Source organism: Simochromis diagramma, unplaced genomic scaffold, assembly GCF_900408965.1.
Source record: "Simochromis diagramma unplaced genomic scaffold, fSimDia1.1 OVJJ01000802.1, whole genome shotgun sequence".
Taxonomy (NCBI): Eukaryota; Metazoa; Chordata; class Actinopteri; order Cichliformes; family Cichlidae; genus Simochromis; species Simochromis diagramma.
In genome coordinates, this window is record NW_024387492.1 from 10,200,406 (window position 1) to 10,223,173 (window position 22,768).

Sequence of the window (22,768 nt, forward strand, 5' to 3'; positions counted from 1 at the left end):
GAATTAATCACACCTCAACGCACCTTGTCACTTTTGTACACTGCAAAATATTTCCACACATACTCGTCCTTTTATATTTATATGTATACCTATATCCATATATTTATCTATTTATTTTAATATTTATCTATTATAACTCTGTTTCTACACAAATCTTATATGCGTGCTTGTTGTATATTTGCTGCTATGACAACTCAGTTTCCGTCTGGGATTAATAAAGTTTCTCTGATTCTGATTCATCAGCTTCTCAACTCACTCCTATCTTTCAGTCATACTCTCTTCATTCTTCTTCGTTAGTACATTTATAGAACAGCTTCTACCCGTGGGCTGTCAGTACCATAAATGCAAATTAAGAGTGTGAGCAGACAATCACACTGACAAATAGCAGCTGTTGCTGCTATTTGCTATTGATTATGTTTAAAATTTTTTTGTGCAATATTTTGTTCTGTGAATATTTCAGCAGATGTTCAATTTCCATCCCTCAACATATCATCACGTCAAATTGGCAGATTTACACCAGATGGACTTCCTGATACTACTGTCCCCAATTATATGGGCTTAGGACTGACAGTAGGACTACATTGGGTTGTATGTCAACTAAAAACAAAACAAAACACAAACAAACAAAATATATATTCACAGATATCTGGTATCACTTATAATTTCCAATGTAAATGTGAGTAATACTCTTTAAATTTAAGGCGCATGTGGTTCATACTTGAACCCTTCAGCGTGCTATACTTTTGTTCAGGCAGTACTTGGCCGCCACGTTAGCCGGCGTCGTACAGGACCTTTCAACATGGCGGCGACGGGTACAAAGTCGGTTTTGTTCGTTTGTTTGGGTAAGAGACGTCTTTTAAACCCACAAAACCTCAGTTAAAACTTACACGTGTTACTGCTTAAAAGCAAACATGTCATTCTGTCAGCTGGTCAACTCATCGCATTTTAATAAATGAAATGAACTGAGCTTCGTTAGATGTACCTCAGAGTGCTAACTATGTACTAGCTGCCTTACAATGAACGCGAAGCTGCGAGCTGTCAAACACACTTTCCACTTAAGGCTCTTAAACTGTTAACTTCCATGTGTGTATGTTTGGTATCTAATCAGCTGTAGCCTTATGTGTAAACGTCAAGCAAGGTGTCCGTGTTTAACTGGAGAGATACGTGTCTAAGCTCAAAGAATCCAAAGTGAAAGCTGTCAGGAACTCACCTCAGCACGGAAACGTCACTGCAGATAATTTGAAGCACATGCGTCCAATTCTGAAATAGTTTTCAAGATGTAGCAGAGTGTAGGTTGGCTCTGTTATTAATTTGAGTGGTAGATTTTTCATTATAATTAGTTTCACATTTCATTAAAGCTTCTACAGAGGATTTTACTTTACCAATGGACTGTTTCCTGAAAAAATACTAAACGTGATCAAACATTTTAGAAACTGCTTGATGCAACTGCCAAAACAGTAACTTAAACATTACATGTTAAGACACACATAGATTTTATGTTATATATTTTGGACATTAACAGATTAGTTGTTATTTTAGCCATTTACTAAAGCATCCCGTTTAGGGTTTTTTTTTTTGTTTTTTTGCATACTTTTACCTCTGGTGCTGTTGACATCCTAATTGGAGGAAAGGTTCAAGTAGTACTGGCCTTTTGTAAAACAACACAGATAATTAGGCGGGTTAGACAAAAGCTGTGAACATTTTATTTATGGTTTATTCAATTTGACTAATTAAGCCCCTGAAAATATTTTTAATTAATTTGTTTTATGTTAATTGCATTAAATTTAAGCCAAAAGTCTGCTCTTCAATTAGATCTTTTATGAGATTCTAGATTTTGTTTAGGACATTTAAAAAAAAAAAAAGAAAAGAAAAGTCACTGTTCACAAAGTTGCGACTGTATTTCAAATAGGAGTTTTATATATGCCCAGTAAATCCATTGTCTTTGGACGTTGCCAGTAATATGCTGGACTTCTGCATGGGTCTAAATGTTAAAATATGAGCTTAAGTTTTAGAAATATTTTTTCAGGTGTTAAAATATTGTAAAGGTTTTGCCCCTTTTCGTCTGTTATGCCTCAGATGCTGTCCCAGGAAGCAATCACAGTGCACAGAATAAGAAAGAAAAAAGCTTGATCAATATCTGGCCTCGACTCAAGATTTTAAGTCATTTTAGTTGTTGACACAGTCCGAAAGTAAAGTATAGAGCTTTAGTCAGTTTCACAATACATTTCTTTTTTGTTTTAGCAGTCGAAATCCATTTATACAGAAAAGTTTGTATTTTAAAATATCATACATATATCTTTATGATATACTGAAGTTATGTGTATTACCACTGGGATATTGCAGTTTTCTGTAAAGGCATTAAGTAAATAATTTATATTTTATAAATATATCCTTATCCCTTTAATATGGTGATGTTGTTTGTGGTGTTGAACAGGGAATATCTGCCGATCCCCCATTGCTGAAGCAGTCTTCAGGAAGATGGCAACTGATGGTGGCATCGTTGATCAGGTAAAGTCATTGTTGACATATGTTTTCATTTCGTACTACAGATCTGTTGTACACATTTTTTCTGTTTTTAACTCTGCCATTTGATACAACTATGGAAATGACAACAGAAGTGTCAGCCACTCACCTTAAATGTTCTGTTCAGTGTTGCATGTTTGAAGAGCCCTTTACATATTACGTATAACACTACAATATGAATAACATATCAAGAACTAGTCTCAAAAATATTTCCTCTGGCATTAGTGAGGAAAATTATTTCTTCATACTGGTTGGTTGATAATATATATTTTTAATTTGGCAGTATTAACTTGGCAGTTTTAAAGTCCTGGTCTCTGGAGAGAAATTCTATATGAAATTAACTTTTGCTAATTAATTGCTAACTGCAGTACATTGATTTAAAATGGAAAAAATGAAAGTTCAAAATTCCTCACTAAATTCAATTTGGATAATAGCGACCTGCTTACAGTCTCTAAAGATGATTAGGAACATTTACCTTCAGTTTAAATGTGGAGTTGCCCTTTATTCTGTACAGAAACTTCTTTCTTTATGAGACTGTAATTCGGTTTTGTTGAGTTTCTGATTCCCGTGCTTTGTTCTGCCTAGTGGAGGATAGACAGTGCTGCCACCTCCACCTATGAGATAGGAAACCCTCCAGACCACCGTGGTCAAGCCTGCATGAAGAGGCATGGCGTGCCCATGAGGCATGTGGCCAGGCAGGTATGATCACCCACCACCTCTCTCAAGACGTAGCTAGCGCCCCCTTTTTGTTCTCTGTTGCAGTGGATCATAGACAGTGGTGCCACATCAGACTGGAATCTAGGCAGCTTACCGGATGCCCGCGGTCTAGCCTGCCTCAGGAAGCATGGCATTGACACGGACCACAGGGCGCGACAGGTACAGCCAGACGTCCCACAGCTGCTGTCACTGCAGTGGAAAGTGTGTGTGCGTGCGTGTGTATGTGAGAATGTAATGCTGCTCAATCACATTTGTAAAAATAAATTGTCACATACTTAAAACAGTGAGTAAGAAGGGTAGGTAGCAGTCTTCTCTCTTAATTACAGGATGATTTTCAGGCATCTTGGCCTCTTGTGGTAGCATGGATGTTGCTCACAGACCAGCTGAGTGTTACTAGGCTACACTCTATGTTTCACTTGGATTTTATTCTGAAGGTCTTGATCTGTTAGTCTGCTCCATCATGCTTTCTTCTGTCTACAGAAGAACTGTTAAATAGCTATTGTGGTTGTTTTTGATGTCAGTTAGCTGCCTACCAGGGAGTTTGTCATCCTAGAAACCTATTCTCCAGGTCTGTGTAGTCAGCTTTCTAATCACAAGAACCAACTTTCCACCTGCTAGAAGTTTTGGTTTGTGCTGTTTGTTCTTCTCTTTGGATCTTTCAATTAGTAGAGAAGGGTGACTGTTGCTAATTACAGAGACTGCAAGACATTGTGCCCAAACAGCAGCATGAAGGAAGTGAAACACGTGTTTGTACTGCTTGGGGATAGCTGCTTAACTGGTTTTCTTTTGAAAAGGAGACTGTCAGCTAACCTGCTCATGAGTTAACGAGATGCGCTAGAACAGGATCTTCCACAGAACTGTCTGAAGTAAATTTTAAACCTGTTTGGAAAAGGGCCTACATTTTTAAAAAAACATTTTGAGGCACTGGCTATCTAATCCTTTTAAAAAAAGAAAAAAAGTTTGTTTGTATAAACCCAATACACTAATTGCCATATTTGCTAAGCCAAAATGTAATTCATAATAGAACATAAAAACTTGGGAAAATTAACCATTTTAATGTAAATATAAGTTCATTAAGAAATTAATGGCAGCACCATGTCTCAAAAAAATGTTGGGCCAGGGCCGAGAATAATGTTCCTCAACATTAAAGTCTTTTAATATCTCATTATCTGCAGTACAAGATATCATAATAGATTCAGGGAATCCGGAAAAAACTCTGTGCGCAAGGGACAAAGTTAAAAATCAGTATTTGATGCCTGTGATCTTTGGCCCCTCGGGTTGCACTGCATGAAAAATAGGCATAGATCAGTAAACATAGTTCGTCACTACAAATGCAGGTTAAAGCTGAGTCATGCAAAGAAGTAGCCAATCGTGAACACAATCCAGAACACTACAGTCTTCTCTGGGCCAAAGCAAAGCGGAAAACTGCTCTGTGGTCAGAGAAATTAAAATGTAAAATTCTTCTTAAAAATGCTGCGTCCCTCAGAGTAAAGAGGAGAGGGACGATCCAGCTGGTTATACGCATTCTGTTGAAAAGCCTACAGCTCTGATGGTATAGCAGTGTATTAATGCCTTTGGAATTGACATTTTGCACATCTGGAAAGGCACTAGCAATGCTGAAAGCTATTTTACAGGTTTTAGAATAACATATACTCCCATTCAGATGATGTCTTTTTCTAGGAATGCCTTGCATATTTCAACAAGACCATTCTGAACTGCATACTGCAGCTATTGCAAGAGCATGGCTTCATAGAAGAAGAGCCCAACTGTCCTGCCACAGTCCAGACCTTTCACAGACTGAAAACATTTGGCTCATCATGAAACCAAAAATATGACAAAGAACACCCAGGACTGTGGAGCAACTAGAATCTTATACCAGACAAGAAGGAAAGAAAATAATTTACCCAAAGATCAGCAGCCGGTCTCCTCATTTTGCAGTTTTTATTGACTGTTGTTAAAGGAAGAGGAGCTGTTTCACGGTGGTAAACACGAACTTGTCGAGAGTGTTGAGATGTGTTGCACCATCAATGCAAAATGGCTTAAAATGGCTCATTTTCTCAGCTTAAGGATTTCAGAAAATATTCTGTTTTTATTTACATATCACAAACTGTATAACATTTTTAGGAGTTGGGGTAGTATTTTTGAGTGTAATAAAGAAGCTGATAGCCAGTCCCTGGTCTAGACTAATGTTCAAGTTGATGGCACCTGTGACGTTTGTGAAATATTGATGAAGCCAGTGTAGCAAGCATCACTGCACAGATGTTTCTAATCCTTAAAGAGGCCTGAAATTACACCAAGATGTTTGTCCATGTATGGCTTCAGGCTTTATGCTGCGCTGGCTTCTCCTTACAGTAACTCCTACTCCCCAGTGCCCTTAAACACTGAGAGATCTCCGGTGTTTCACCCTAGACTTGAGATTTCCCATCTCCTTGTTTTGGCTTACTGCAAACCAGTTCTGTCAGACCCTCATCTAATCTCCTCAAAGCAGGGATGGGAAGGCTCAACCCTTGGCTTAAACCCAACCAAATCCACACAATAAGCTTTGACAAGTCTTTGTTTTTTCCTCTTTTTCTTTAGCACTCTTTTCTGCCACGTTTTCTTTTTTAATAACCCACCCTCCCACTTTGCTGAAGGCCTGGCGTGGCCAGTGTCCAAGCAAACTGGCCAGTTGGGAGCTCGTTTAAAGACCTGTGTATCCCCAAATAAACAAAAGTGTGTTTATTTTATAGACACATATTTTTCAAAGTGATCCATAACAAGTAACTGAGGGTAATCAAAAATTTGACAACCAGACATCAGATTTAAGAGAGTTGCAATTTGATTATCGTAAAACCAACACTTGAGGAATGAACACTTTTAGCCAAAATACCATCATCCTGCAGTAATCACATTAATTTCACCTGTCACCAGTTCAGCATTGATGCTCTACAGATAAGTTTTACAAGCTGAATTCTCGTCCTTTTCCCACCATTACTCAAAAGTGCAAACATAATTAATGAAGAAAAGATCTTAGCTTATCTGTTAATGGTTATTTTTTGGATAACTCCTAAGGAATGCTTCTTCAACACACATTAATGATAACTGTAAGTAGATATTATGTAGATATTATATTTTATTACTGGCTAGAACTATAATCGACAACACAAGTGAAAGCTGGTGTGCAAACAGATAATTAACTACAAATGTAGATGTGCCTGCTTGGGCTGTTCGATATAACGATATATATCGGATGACGTTATAAAAACGTTTATCGTTTCATTTTACGCTATTGTTTGTTTCGTGGTGTCGCAAAATAAACTGTTTACAGCAATATTTTTTTCATCGTTCTGATGGTCACTGTAGTGGCTATATTCATTTCTTAAAGTTCTCTCTTTCTCTTATATTTAATATAACAACACTACAGACGGACAAGCGCCTGTTTTTATGCGTTGTGGTTAGCAACAACAACGGTAAAACCATCGCGTGTCCGCTTGTTTATGTTCCACATAATCCTTTCACAATAAAGCTCAAGATCCTGTTGAGACTTTTCAAAATAAACTGAATCACGTGAAAGAGCAGATTGTTTACGGATGAGAAGTAAAAAAGAGCCGCCAGGTGCTAAAATTAGACCTTAGGCTCAAACGTTAGAACAGGCTTTTCCCCGCAGCACGCCGTGTAATAAATACTCACAAAGAAAACGGCGGCCGTTACAACTTATGTCTAAAAATGTATAGTTTCATGCATCGGTTAAAACACTCAACTCCAGCTACATGACGCAGCAGCTGGAAACACTTCCCGCAAGTCGAGCTGCCCGAGATTCACAGAATTTACAGAAAATGTTACATTTTTGTGATTTATATCGTTATCGGGACGATAGAATTCTTATATCGGGATATGAGATTTTGGTCCTATCGCACAGCCCTAGTGCCTGCTTACAGCAGTGTTTTAGTGTTTTGTTTTTTTGTGTTTTCTAAGACTGTTTCCCCACAGAGTAGTAAAACAGAACTTAAAATCACCCCGCTACTATTTCTTTATAAGAAATTGAGTTATGTATACTATATATCACACAGATCCATATGATTTTTAGGGCTTTATTATGTGTCGTTTTCATTATTCATTTATATGTATCATTTTAAAGTTTTATTCTATGCATGTTGATTGTTTTTTCCTTTTATGCCTCTTAACTACTTTCATCTTTACTTGCTTGTTTTTCCCCATTTATTCTCAGTTAATTCATTCCACAAATAGGATCAGTGGTGGCTTTACAGTGTAGTAGTTATCACATTTACCTAACCTGTAAAAGATCCTTAGTTTGAGGCAAGAACACACAAATCCCTGGGAGGGTTGCATCGGAAAGGACAGGTATACGGGCATAAAAATCTGTGCCATACTGGATATACAGAGCTCTTTGCAGTGGCAACCACTTGCGAAAAAGCCTTTATGAAATTGGATAAATATTAATAAATGAAATGTTATTTCCCCATCACCCATAACCTTATATAAAGTGTATAAACATATTAAGTGTCTTCAGACTGTACTCCATATAACCACGAGAGCGTTACTAAACACTTAAATCTACTAACAACTACATTACAGAGTGTCTGTTTTTTGCTCCTTTTATAAACCTAACAAGTTCAGCATATGTTGAAATTTAACTACAACAAGAGGACATGTTTGTTATCACCACAGGCTAAAGACGCAAATGTCTGAAGTGTCACCAAGGAGGCAAATTTCAGTGGCTGACTGGCCAGGCGTGCAAGGTTTTTGTTCCCTCACATACAAGAACCTTGTTGAATGAAGATATAGGGCAAAATAAATTTACAGCTTTCCTGAATCACATATCAACAAGTACCTCTTTTGTTAAAGTATGACGGTAAACCAACATGCACGGTGACATGTCAAATTCTTCTTTTTTGTTAAAAAGACCCATTAACTTTTTAGATTTCCAATCACATTCCTTCCTGGCTTTCCTTTGGTTTTATTTTGCACATTTTATCTTAATGTGAACTTTTCTATGAGTGTCTCCCGACTCTTTCTTTGCTTTCCATAAAAACCTCCTTGCTCATTCTTAGCCAAAGATTTCAGATACCAAACTAAGCTCTCTGTCAACTTTGTGATGAGGTCTTGCACAAGACTTTTTGATAGAGGATTACCACTGCTTCATTTACACTGTGAAAGAAGCAGGCACTGAGATTATGATCAACACAGATTATCATTGTGTGTGAGAGAGAGGATGTGAAAGTGTGAGAATGGGTGAAATACAGTGATCCTACTGCAGTGGCTGGAGCGTTTCGCTGCGTGAATATAATCGAAAACATTTGTAATGAACATCTTTTTACCCGTCTGCTGTTACAAGCTGTCACTGTTATTGTGTCCATATGTCAACATCTGGAGCTATGCGGGAGTTTTATTCATGTCTCTGTGGTCTCATTTGTTTCTCTTTGGCATTCCTATAAATCCACTGTCAAAATACTTTAAAAGTATTCGGGGTGTTGCCTGTTTTTCTTTTTTTTTTCTTTTTTTTTTATTGCTGCTTGTGCCATTAAATCATCACAGAATGCAGTGAAAACTGTATAAACCCCTCCACTGGCATACAGACGTGCTCCTTTCCCTAACTTGGTTTTCCTCTAGGTCAAGAATCAAGAATTCAAGTTGTTATAAACGCGACCTTGTTTTTTCACGTTAAAATGAGTTAGCCATTGAGCAGGAGAAGGAGGGAGGAGGAACAGATGGGAAAATAAGGCTTGTGTGACTTGTTGAAAATGCAACATTAGTTTATTTATGTTTTAAAAATTCTTTGTGCATGTAACAGCAGCTGGAATCCAGCACATGGATGCTGGCCTCCATTACGAACAATGAAACGTAATTAAAAATATTGACATAATATAACTACATCCAAAAGCTATTACTAAAAAGATGATAAATGAATGATTTAATAAGATCTGAGTTGTCTTATTTTTCTTGTCTTTAGAGGTTTAATGTGTCAGTGAAAAAGCTGCTTTTTTATTTTCTTTTAGCTGCACAACCCATTCAACCCTCTTTGAAGGACCTGAGGGAGTCTCTGCTGGTCATACTGTATTTCCACACAGAGCCAAAAGTAATATTTGTTTTGTTCTTCTTGCAGGTGACCAAGGAAGATTTCATGAGCTTTGAGCACATTCTGTGCATGGACGAGAGCAATCTGAGGTAGAGTTATTTCAGCCCACAGCAGCAGTGTTTATTTTTTTTCTAAGAGTGTCGATCACGGTTGGATACTTAGACGCTGAAAGCGCTGGTGTCATGTGTTAAACATTTGACTTGTAACGGTCCAAACTAGTGTGTCCTGCTGTCATGACGTTTATCTGTGCTGTTCTTTCACATGCATACATAAAAATGGTGGGGACATTGAGCTATAAATGCCTTGTAGGAGAATGCCTCCCTTTAATGACCAATATCCTTTCTTAAGCTCTTTGCAGAGGTCAGGGGGAGGGATATTTTTTGCTACTTTGAACGTTTAAGGATCATTTTGAGATCACATGCCCACGGCAGATCTGATCTGTAAGCAGCTTACTGAGTTCTTTGGATGCCTCGTCTTTGCTCTTTGGGCAGTCTTTTCTTTTCCCCCTGCACACTTTGTTTCCTACAAATTTTAAGCTGGCCAGACTGAGAATTCATTAATTCTTTGACCTACTGTTGTGCTGCTTTTGTCTGGGATTGACTTAAACATGTTAAGGTGTTACTTTTCATTTATGTACTCTGCATGTTTCCAGACTACACTGTTTTATTATTTATCACTGATTTAAAGTTAATGACATGAATGTAATTATTATTAGAGGAATGCTAGAATAAGAGGCAGACAATAAACACTATACAACATTATCTCGTATATTTAGAAGCATGTGACCTCTTTAATCCAGAGGTGCTCAAACCTCCCTTGTTTCGTGCTCTGTTCTTTTGGAGTTACTTGTTTTCTCTCACCTTTGCAGTGACTTGAAACGGAAGTCAAAGTCCGTGAAAGACTACACAGCAAAAATTGAGCTTCTTGGTTCTTATGACCCCCAGAAGCAGCTGATCATCCAAGACCCTTATTATGTAAGTATTCAAACACATCCCTATGTTCAACTTTATTGCTCAAATTTAGAGGATATGTTTAATTTAATGTTGTAGCGAGATGGTCCAGCAAAGAAGCCAAAGCCAGTAAAACTACAAGATGCAACATTTAGAGGCCTTTACTTACATTTAAGGGAGACACAAGAACTCATTTTAAATATCTATACCATTTGGCATGTTAAATTAAGTGCCATGCTAAGGTCTCAACCACAAAGGCCTAGAGACCTCTCTGGCAACCAATGGTTCCAAGGGAAAATGTGCATTCTCTGAAAGGTTGGTGAGTGGCAGCTGGCACTTGCTGTGAAATTGATTGCTAAAGCCCAATTCATGCAGGCGTAAAGACCTGTTAGTTACTCAGTGACGGCAACCTCAGCTTGATAGGGAAAAGTGCATATTCCTGACTATCTCTATCCACATTCAAATTGGATAATGGTTTTAGGATTTTTAGCTCCTTAACACATGCTCCTTTTTTTTTTTAAAGGGACCAAAAGTAATTGGACAACTGACTCAAAGGCTAGTTCATGGGGTGGTGTGGGCAGTTACTTCGTTATATCATTATCAATTAAGCAGATAAAAGGCCTGGAAATTATTTGAGGTGTGGTACTTGCATTTGGGAGATTTTCCTGTGAACAGACAACATGGGGTCAAAGCAGCTCTCCATGCAGGTGAAATCCCCCATCCTTAAGCTGCAAAAACAGACAAAAAAAAACATCCAAGAAATTGCAGCAGTTTTAGGACTGGCAAAATCTGCGGTTTGGTACATTCTGAGAAAGAAAGAAAGAAAGAAAGAAAGCACTGTTGAACTCAGCAACGCAAAATGACCTGGACGTCCACAGAAGACAACAGTGGTGGATGATCACAGAATCATTTCCATGGTGGAGAGAAACCCCTTCGCAACAGCCAACCAAGTGAACGTCACTCTCCAGGAGGTAGCTGTATCAATATCCAACTCTACCATAAAGAGAAGACTGCACGAAACTTTAAAAAAAAAAAAAAAAAAAAAGCCAGCACAGTTCTGTCAGAAACATTCTTTGGACAGATGAAACCAAGATCAAACTCTACCAGAATGACGGCAAGAAAAAAGTATGGAGAGAAGGCGTGAAACAGGTCATGATCCAAAGCATACCGCATCATGTGTAAAACACAGCAGAGGCAGGGTGATGGCTTGGGCATGCATAGCTGCCAGTGGCACTGGGACACTAGTGTTTATTTATGATGTGAAATGGGACAGATGCAGCCAAATCAATTCTGAGGTGTTCAGAGATATACTACCTGCTCAAATCCAGCTAAAGGCAGTCAAACTGATTTGGCGGCATTTCATAATAAAGATGGGCAAAGACCCAAAACATACAGCCAAAGCAGGACCCAGGAGTTTATTAAAGCAAAGAAGTCGAATATTCTTGAATAGCCAAGTCAGGTGATTCAATTAAAATTTATTCTGGTAATGTACAGAACCAAAATTAGAAAAAAAGTTGTCTCTGTCCAAATATTTATGGACCTAACTGTATATATCAAGTTAGCTTTTCTTCTGTTGAACAGATGATTTGATTAAAAGGTCCTTCCATATTTTTCCTAATATAGGTTTTTATGGCGATTACAGTTACATGGACTGCTGTTTTGAAAAAACATTTTCTTTCACTTAACCTGAGCTCACCATTTCAGTAATGGCTCAGCCTTTTTGCTCTTCTCCGTGTGTGCAGACAAACTCCGGCTCCACATTAAACTATGACGTCATCTTGTCTGCTGTGTTTGTGCTATCAGTTATCAGTTTTTATTTAAAAACTGGGGGCTGCATGGGCTTAATGTTGTAATACTTTTTTATTCACATGCGTGGCCCTAGATACATTACTATTGCACATCTATTTTTAGTCTCAAATGCTGGTAAAATTATCACGTTTACATGGTGACAACTGAGCGCTACCGAGCTGTGGATTAAATGAAGCATTGAATTAAAACAATTTGTATTGAGGTTTTTTTTTCCTATAATTGAGTTATTTGAGTGACTCAATGAATTGTTATATCCCTAGTCTAATGTGTGAGTGGGCATCATCTGACCTGCCCTTTAGACTCTCTACCCAGGCAAAAGCCCGATCTAGTATTTCTACTAGTGATAAGGTGTCTAAATGAACTCTGTTGTGCACTAAATGTGAAAAGGGGGAACTTTAAGCCAAACATACAAAAAAATGAAATCTAATATATACAAGAGACAATAAAGTGGGAAGAACTTTTTTTTCATGATAAGAATCCTGATTAAAAGCCCAAAAAAGTATTTCAAAGTAAAACGTCAAACTCTTTCAGTAATTGTAGTAGATACAAAAAAGCTACATTCAGCCCATTCTGTAACATTTGTGTTTCTCTTCAAAGGATTACATGGGAAAAATTCTATGGACAAGATAAAGGACAGGAAATGTCACACAGAGCAGTCATTTGAAGTATATTTATGGTTTTGGATGGACCGGATCAGTCTTCAGGTGCAAGTGGAAGAGTTAAGTTGTCTGCAGGGAGAAATCCAGACACAATTGATGCAGTAAAGAGCGCCAAAACAAAATGAACGGTTGCTAGTAAAATAGCTGTGTTTCTCACAAAAAAGTGGTATTCAGCCTTTCCAGACCAACACTCACCATAATATATTAGTTTTACGGAACCATAACAGATGTTTTCTGGTTTCATATTGGTAAGCTTTTCACAGTCCGTGGCTCGGTAGTTCTTTTTGTTCCCTAGATGTTTTGAGTCCTGCCAGATGATTTGGACATGGATTCTTGGCTGGTTTTTATTGTCTTGAGTATTATGAGTGAAAAAGGCAAGAATTGGAAAAGTGCAGGCAGAGACCTTTGGAAGGCTTTGAAAGTTTGAGTGTTGACAATAGACATTTAAAAAAAAAAAAAAAAAAAAAAAAAAAAAAAAAAATCTTAACCTCCTGTGGCCATTTAAACTTCAGTATATTTTTATGGTTGGTTTATTTAAATAAATGGCAAGGGATCTTATAATAAGTAATAATTTTCATATGTGGTCTTTATGAAAAATGTGTGTGGCTAGAGCGATTTTAGATGAATTATATTGTATAGTTCCTATGTCTTTGATTTTCCCGTAAGAACTTGGACTTTAAATAAAACAGTCATGAATTATTAGTGATGCAGCTGGAAGAAGAAAGAGTGACCACAGTTTATGTGATTGTATTGAGTGTATTGGATTGTGTGATTTTGGCTTTGGACGCTGTATTTCTTTGTGTAATTTTACCAAATCTCATTATAGTCAATGTGGTTTTGGAGGCATGTAAGTACTTGGATTGGTACCTCGCCAGCAACCACATAGCATGACAGCCAAGTGAGCAAAAAAGGGGAGGACAATCGCTGTCCGTGTGTCAGGATAAATAAAAAATTATGTTGTTTTTACACATGAATTCTGGATTGTCCGTAATTGCCCTTTTGCAGATGTTGCACATAATAGGAGAGTGTGCGTGTCAGACGTACCTTTACAAATGGAATTATTAAATTATTTATATTTTAGTAATTTGGAGTATGTGGCATGTGTCACAGGTGTGTAGTTACTCACTCAATCAGTTGAGAATAACAGTTGAATTTAAACCAAGATGCAGTTTTGTGACAAGACTACAAACATGAGTTCATGATGATGTGAACTGAAGAGGAGGAAAGAGACGTGTTAAACGGCCATTGTAAACTTTAAAAATTTAAAATACAGATAACAATGTTTCTCTATTAAATGTTTCTTAGCTCTATTATTATTTTCAATCAGTTGCATTGAGCGATTGTTAATGGAATATTTTAAAATGTAGGTATCGACTTTTCATTTTTTTTTATTTCTTGTTTGTTAATTCGTAATTAAACAATAAGAACAAATAGTCAGATTTCTTCAATTCATTATGAAAGTATAATTTAACTTTTTTAAATTTTAAGTTTATAAACACATTCAGGTTTTATACAAAATATTGGTATTGGATCATATCATCGATACCAGCCTGAATTTTACTGGACATCAGTTCAGAAAGAAAGTCGCTGTTACTGCACATCACTGCGTTTTAGGGTGAGGAGTAATATTTGGATGTAGCATATAGGTTATAAACAATTGCCTGCTCAATTCACAAAAAACAGATTTTCTTCTAGATAGCTAGCTGGCTGGCAGAGGTGACTCGTCTACAGATTAAACCCTCAAAATGTGTAAAATAATTGACTTCCTTGCTATCACTTTGGAACTGACACCTGGTTACTAGTGGACATTATACAGGCTCCAGTTGTGTTAGTAACCCTTTACGTCAGTCAAGGATATCCTTCACGTATATTGTTAGCCTCCTCTGTTGCTTATAATTTTTAACTCACTCTGTTTTGGTCATTTCACCTGTTGAGTTGCTGAAATGTATTTAATTACTTTAATCTCTGGCCACCAGGTTGCTGCTACTCTCTTCTGTTTGTATGCCATTTTAACATTAAGGCTTTGGAAAAACAACTTTTTAAATACAATTTGGATTACTTATAATGGGTTAAATTAACTCAATGTCAAACTTTCTGATTCTTTTATTTTATACAATGTGAAGGTGTTCATCATTCATCTTTCTGCACATAATACACAAGAAATGCTGCTGCTGCTACTCATACAGTGCTGGATCATTGGTATAGGGATGTCATGATACCAGCAATTTAGTAGTTAGTACACAATAGAATTACACGATGCTTAAAAACCCAATTCAGCATCACAACAATCATTGTACTCTACGTACTTAAACATTTTTATTGTCATTGATGTGATAACAAATCATTTCAAATATTTTTTTGACAAGGCATAACCTGAAATGTTAGGAAGATTACCAAGTAGCCTATGAATTTCACAGTTACTTATTTTATAAGCACTTAATGGTGCCACTGAAAACATTTTAGCCTAGACAGGAAAACAGTGGCCTCTGCAGCTGCTTAGGTCCACATCCACGGTCACAGATACAGCTGAATGTCATCAGAATAGAGTGATACAAAATGTCAGAAAAGGATTTAATGATGCCAGCTAAATGGAATGTAGAAGGAAAATAATTGTGGACCCAGGATCAAACCTTGTGGAACCCCATAAGTTAGGGATGCAATGTGGGAGAAGGACTTGTTTGCCCTAACACAGAAAATTCTATCAGATAATGGGGGAAAAACAAATATAAAATATATTTTATATTTTTATTTTTATAAAATATATAAAAAATAATAAATTATTTTAACAAAATAATAAATAATTTATTAGGGAATCACAAAGGCAGGGAATCACAAAATTCAATGTAGTTATGTGTTTACAAATTCTTTTTTTTAAAAACGTAAATCTCAGCGAGAAATACCACTTTGAATAGTTATGAATAGAATTTCAAAACCCTTTTGGCTTCAGTCTTGACAATTTGGTTCTCGGAATAAGAACATTTCTCAGTTGAGTAACAAACTGTCATTTTTTATTATTTGGGTGTATCCAGCCTGCATCAGAGGGCGGGCCGTACTTCTGTTCCATTCATATAACTGTATATTTTCACTGTGTGCAATAGACAACAAATTCCAGTGATTGCGAGCTATGAATAGTTGGCTAAATCATTTTAATCTCCCCCTCCCTAATTTTGTCTTTTAGGGAAGTGATGAAGACTTTGAAAAGGTCTATGAGCAGTGTGTACGATGCTGCAAAGCTTTCCTGGAGAAGAACTCCTAACATCTACATTGACATGTCTTAGATGTATGAATAAATATGGGTTCTCAATTAAATATACTTACACAAATATATGTATAACTCTGTTGTGAGTACCACTAAACCTGTTTTGGTGTACGCATAATGTACATTTAGAACAGTATTGTGTGGGCAAGTTAACAGACTGTACATTCAATTGATTAATAAAACCAATAAAGTGAGTGTGACAGTTTAAAGTTCCTTTTGTTATTTTTATTTTTTTACACATATTGTCAATTTTTATTTCCTGAAAATTCTACAAAATTGATAAGATAATATAAGATAACTCTTTGTTGTCATTGCACAGTCATACATATTGCACATTAAATATTATTGCACCTTGTTATAAATATTATTATTGTTATTGTTTTTACCGTTGTTACCTCCCCCCCAAAAAAAGTCCAGGGAGGTAGTCAATCAGGTCAGCTATTTGCATTGATTAGGGCTATTGCTATAGTAGTAATAGAGGTGTATGGGTTAAATGCTGACACTGGGATCAAAGGTAATGCTACCATTAGTGCTTGATGGCTAGGATATTCTCTTGACATATTATTTTTATATACTGGGAGATGTTCGGTTGGTATAAAGAACATGGCATGTATTTGTTTTGTTTTAAAAAAAGCAGTGAAAAAAATGTAATTTTTTAATAGACGCAAAACTTAATCTTCTCAGTACAGCAATCACTTAAGTCAGAAGTGGCGACAGTGTTATAATAAATTTGGTCTCTAAATCACCCACACAAATGACCACTAAGTGCACTTCACAATGGTAGACTAATTTCACCACAGATAGAGATAGATGCAAGGAAAAACGGCTGCAAATCATTACACAAGGGTGGAGTAGAAAGACAAGATGAACCAACTGGTGGCTGGAGGGCTTCCAGTTGGTGATGACTCTAGTTTTAGCGTAGATATAGCTGTGTATCTGTAAACCTTAGGAGCTTTTAAGTTTTAAATATGAGAACACAACTTTTTTTTTTCCTGACTTAATGATTTTTTTTCTTCTTTTTCTGGACACAGGCAAGACCAGTCTGTTTTATTTAGCACTGAAATAAAGTATGCTGGGGAAAGTAAGCCAGGGAATTAATTTGCATACTAAATAACTTGTACTGATTTTCTGGCATAGCTTAAGGAGTAGTTTGACATTGTTTTGAAATCATATTTAATAGCTGTCTTACCTAGACGTAAATGGGGAGATTTCCGACATGCTCTCGTCTAAATGCCAGATGCAAAGTAACATTCAAAAACTAGTTCACTAGCCCAGTTGAGAGTCAATATAGGGAAGGAGCTGGTTTGTCTAAAGCTAACTTAAGGTTATGTATATAACCCCGGTTCTCTGAGTAGCATGAGTGAGCATCTCACTATGGGGCTGGCTAAGTGACGCCCATGTCAGGAGGGGCTAGTGCCTCCCTATATAATAGGCTGACATAGCGTCAGATGTCATTCAAAACAATCCCACCTCTTCCTCGCTTCCATAGCAAGGAGGGCGGTCCGATGAGACACTCACTCATGCTACTCAGAGAACCGGGGTTATATACATAACCTTAAGTTCTCTTTCATAGCATTCGTTTCGTGTCTCACTATGGGAGAAATACTGACTCCCAGATTGCCAGACATGCCTGTTAAGAAGACAACTGTCCCCAACAGCACTTCACAGGGGAGAAGCTTCCACCTGGGAAGAACCTGCACTGAGGACTGAATGCGCAAGGTTAGGTGCTGTCACATCTAACCTGTAAAACCTGGCAAATGTATGAGGTGAGGTCCAGCATGCAGCTGCACACACCTCCTGAATAGAAACTCCCCTAAAGCGAGCCCATGAGGTTGCCAAACCTCTAGTGGAATGCGCACGCAAGCCAGCAGGAGGCCGAAGTATAGGCCAGGGCAATTGCTCCTACTATCCAATGGGAGAGGCGCTGTTTAGACACAAGCTTTCCCATATGTGGTTTAGCCCAGGACATGAACAGCTGGTCACTTTGTCTGACACTCTGGGTGTGCGCAGAGCACGGACTGGGCACAAGGTATGCAGCTGCTGTTGCTCCTCTGAGGAGAAAGGTGGTGGGTAAAAAGCCGGCCTTTGGGATAAAGGCAGGGTTGAGCCTCGTATTATCCGAGGAGAACTGAATGCATGACTGATGCACTGAGAGAGCATGGATCTCTCCTACACGCTTGGCTGAAGCTAAAGCAATCAATAGAGCCGTCTTCAAGGACAGAAATTTTAACTCAACCTGTTCCAGGGGTTCAAATGGGCAACAGGAGAGCGCAGCTAATACTATGGGAAGGTCCCACAATGGAGCCAATATGGACTCTCCATATTACTGTGAAGCACTTTCGTGTGCCTTCGGGTTTTTAAATGTGCTATATAAATAAAATTATATTGTATTGTATTCTAGATGTAGGTAATTTACGCCGTGCACCCTTCATGAAACGGCATATTAAAGGATGCTGGCCAACAGTCTTCCCCTCAAAACCAATATGGCAGGCTGAAATTGCTGCCAAATACACCTTGAAGGTGGAGAAGGCTTTACCCTTATCAATCAGGGCCTGAAGAAATGACAGAATCACAGCCACAGAGCACTGAAAAGGGATGGCCTGTGATTCTAAGCACCAGCTTTCAAACACACGCCACTTGTGCTCATATAGCATCCTAGTAGACGATGCTCTAGAACACTGAATAGTGTCGATAACACTATGAGGGAGCCCCACCGTGTTCAGGTTAAACCACTCACGGGCCAATCCCATAGAGCTAGCCTCTCTGGATGGGGGTGGAATATTTCCCCCCGTGCCTGAGACAGGAGATCTCTGCGTAGTGGTAACGGCCGCACAGCTGCTGAAAAATCTCCGCCAGCCAGTGCTTCCCTGGCCAGTGCGGGGCTATCAGGATCATATAGTCACTTCTCTCCCTCACTCTGGCCAGAGTTGGAGAAATGAGGGCCACTGGGGGAAAAGCATAGAGGAGGGTTCTCAGCCACTCGTGAGCTAGAGCATCCACCCCGAGTGGAGCTCTCTGATCATGCAGCGAGTAAAACAGGTGACACTGAGCATTCTCCCTGGATGCATAAATGTCCACGGTCGCCTGACCGAATCGCAGCCAGATCTGCTTCACCACCTCTGGGTGAAGCTTCCATTCTCCATACAGCGGATTGCTCCTGGAGAGAAGATCTGCTCCAAAGTTCAAGATTCCTGGCACGTGAGTTGCTCTCAGTGACAGCAGGTGGACACTGCTCCAGACTATCAGTCTGTGTGCCAGTGTGTGTAACTTGGGGGACCCCAGACCCCCCTGTCTGTTGATGTAGGGCACAACAGTGGAATTGTCCAACCTCACTAAAACATGATGACCTCTCAGCCAAGGGAGAAAGTGTTTTAGCGACAGGTGAACTGCCAGCAGTTCCAGACAGTTTATGTGGGTGGAGCGCATGTGAGGGCCCCACTCCCCATTCACTGTTCTGCCCTCGTGGGTGGCCCCCCAGCCTGAAAGAGAGGCATCTGTGGAAATCACCTTCCTGGTTGAAACTGCCCCCATGGCAATGCCCTGAGACAAGAAACCTGGCTTCTTCTACTCGCGGACAGCGAGTGAACAGTCTGCAGAGACTCTCACACAACGGTGGCCGTTTCGGTGAGGGTCCAGTCCCCGCGAGCCCACCCAGTGCTGAAAGCCTCTCATGTGCAGGCATCCCAGTGTTATCGCCACTAGAGAAGAAGCCATCAGACCGAGGAGCCTCTGGCACTGTTTGAGGGTCACTGTGTTGACTCTGCGAAACAGTGCTAGGGATGACCGTATGGCCGCTGTTCTCTCTGGGGACAGAAAAGCTCTCACCCGGAGGGAGTCTAGGCTGAGCCCTATGAAAGTAATGCATTGAGTTGGCTTCAATGTGCTCTTTTCCACGTTTATCTGGAAACCCAAACTCTCCAGATGGTGTATGAGAGCATTTGTGTGACAAGCCACTTCCTGGCGGGTTGGGGCTGCCACCAGCCAGTCGTCGATGTATGTGGCCACTCGAATGCCCTTTTCCCTGAGCGGGGCCACTGCTGCCTCGGTGCATTTCACAAACACCCTTGGGCTCAGTAAGAGACCATAAGGCAGGACTACAAACTCGTATGCAAACCCTGGAAAGCAAATCTTAGATACTTTCGGTGTGGGGGATATATGGGGATGTGGAAATAAGCATCCCTCAGGTCGACTGATGTGAACCAGTTGCCTGCATCAACATCCTGAACTTGTATGTCCTTAAATGCCGGTTCAGGGCACGGAGATCCAGGAAGGCTCTCATGCCCCTCCCCCCTTTCTTTGGCACAAGGAAATACCTTGAATAAAATCCGCTGTGCATTTTCTCGGGAGGGACAACTCTTATAGCTCCTTTGTCTCTCAAGGTGGAAATTTCCTCCAGGAGAAAAGTGGCAGATTCGCCCAGAGCACGAGAGTAAATGATTTCTTTGAAATGTGGTGGAGCGACATTGAATTGCAGCCTGTAGCCCTTTTCCAATGTCCTCAGCACCCATCTTAACTGAGTGCAGGTAGCCCAGCTCTTTATGTGGAGAGACAGAGGGCTCACTGGCCACTCCACCGAAGATGGCGTTTTGGCACCCCCTTTTGGTTGCAGCGCGAAACATACGCCATTTCGGTGTCCCGTCACCTCTGTCACAGGTGAGCGAGGTGACGGGCTCATCTGCATTATCACAGCCGTGGAAACGCGAGATCTCTTCCCACACTGTGGTATCTGGTTTAGCTGTCATGTCCTCTTCTAGCTCAGCTTGGTAAGCCATTAGCATAGAGGAGGCGTTGTGGGCTCTTAATGACAGAGCCGCTGCCTTGTAGCACTTATCTGTAAGGCTAGACTGGAAGCGGTCTGTTTTGGAGGGGAGAGATGGGGCCAATGAGGACAGAGACGTCTCGGGTGAAGATGGCTTGCTACTAACGGCTCCACTTGTGGCATCTGGCGGAGGCCGATAGACTCCATCCCCTCACAATCCAGCAGGGAGCTCCCCACGATGGGGTGTTTCTCGCTGTAAGGTTTTGCTTTCCACGTCACCGCTATCTCATCGAGAAGCTCTGGGAAAACAGGCAACACATGCTTCCCCGTCTTTTTCGCCTTTGGCAATTTCTTTCTGTCAAAACGAGACTTTACAATCTCTGTTTGTATGGCGGGCCACAGGATGTTGAGCCTAGCAGCTGCGCGCTTGCACATGTCCTGCATGTCGAGATCCAGTTGCAGCCAAATCATCGGGCATCTCAGTTTCTCCTTGCGCTACAGCAGCCTCACACAGCAAAGGGTCGCCACCCGACAGGTTAGCCTGGCGAGCTAGCCTGCGGCGGAGTAGTTTGCGTGGGAAAGCCGCGCAGTGGATACAGTCGTGTGCGGGTGTCAAGGCAGCCCGAGCGTGAGATAAACCCAGGCATGCCGCACACACAGGGTGTGTATCCCAGGAAGAAATCTTCTTGCCGCTAGGACAGAGTTGTGCAACTTCGTTGACAGTCGTAGCTATGGTTAGCTAGAGGGTTGCGCACGTTAGCGAGACTGACACTGAGTGTGGAGAATATTGCTATTCCTCAGCTAACGTGGGGTGAAAAGTAGTGCTACTTTTCTACAGCTATTGCTGCCTAATGTGTAAAACCGCTAGCATCGAAGGGTATTGCTACCTGATGGTGAAGCTAGTGGTACCTTTATTAGCAAAGTGTTGCTACTTCGCTTTTGGAAAATATTGCTACTTCCCTGGGTGAAAGTATTGCTACTTGACACCAGCACTAGCTACAGAACAGTATTGCTACTGCTTGTATGCTAGTGGACAACTGAAAAGCTGGGAACAAAGCGCCCGGCGACCGAGTTGTTCACTCGAATCTGTGGACAGTTTAGCTTAGCACCCAATAGCACAGTTGTCTACAGGTTTCTGTGAAGGTTCAAGGTTCAAGGTTCTTTATTTGTCACATGCATAGTTATACAAGTATAACACACAGTGAAATGTAGCCTGACACGCTCCTCGACATGTGCAAAAAATTGGGGGGGGGGGTGTAGAGGAAGAACATTACATATATATATATACAGACATATAGTATATACACTGGGTGAATGTGCAGTAGTAGCAGCAAGCAGGTGAATTCTGTACATTAATATGAATAGACATCTGACTATTTTACAGGATAGACAATATAAACATATTTAAAATTAAAGGAATTGATATGTACATTGTGCCTTGGTTTAGAGTGTCTGGAAGAGAGTCCTGTCTCAGTCAATTATAGATGATGTGAGAGGGCGGGTGTGTGTGTTTAGGGCACGGATGGCTTGGGGATAGAAGCTCCTCTTGAGTCTCTCTGTCCTTGCCCGGAAGATGCGGAACCTTCTACCAGATTGCAGAAGTTGGAACAGTTTGTTGCCAGGATGGGACGGGTCCTTCAGTATCCGCGCTGCTCTAGTCCGGCATCTCCTGGTGTAGGTGTCCTGAAGCGGGGGGAGAGCAATCCTGCAGCAGCGTTCTGCTGTACGGATCACTCTCTGGAGAGCTTTTTGGTCCTTCACACAGCTGTTCCCAAACCACGATGTCATGTTCTGTGTGAGGATGCTCTCCACAGCGCCTGTATAGAAAATCCTGAGGATCTTTGGAGAGACCCTGAACTTCCTCAGTTGTCGTAGGTGATACAGGCGCTGCCTAGCCTTTTTGGTCTGGACCTGAATGTGGGCAGCCCATGTCAGGTCTGAGGAGATGTGGACACCAAGATACTTGAAGGACTGCACCCTCTCCACTGGAGCTCCATTGATGATGATGGGCTTGTA

The 22,768-nt window shown here is 40.1% G+C and overlaps 1 protein-coding gene and 1 pseudogene across 2 annotated transcripts; one reads left to right on the top strand and one right to left on the bottom strand.

Moving 5' to 3' along the window:
- The first annotated feature begins 717 nt into the window (after nt 1–717).
- Nucleotides 718–16,202, top strand: acp1 (acid phosphatase 1). 2 transcript variants are annotated; one of them, XM_040017940.1, is made up of 6 exons: nt 718–842; nt 2,435–2,508; nt 3,286–3,399; nt 9,344–9,405; nt 10,185–10,290; nt 15,913–16,202. In XM_040017940.1, exons 1-6 carry the CDS (start codon nt 800–802, stop codon nt 15,988–15,990), a joined length of 477 nt encoding a protein of 158 aa, XP_039873874.1. In that variant the 5' UTR covers nt 718–799; the 3' UTR covers nt 15,991–16,202. The 2 variants fall into 2 exon arrangements, with proteins under 2 accessions (XP_039873874.1, XP_039873873.1); XM_040017939.1 differs by lacking the exon at nt 3,286–3,399 and adding an exon at nt 3,109–3,222 and having other exon boundaries at nt 719–842.
- A 2,317-nt stretch (nt 16,203–18,519) lies between these two features.
- On the bottom strand, nt 18,520–20,696 carry LOC120725187 (annotated as a pseudogene).
- Nucleotides 20,697–22,768: the final 2,072 nt, after the last annotated feature.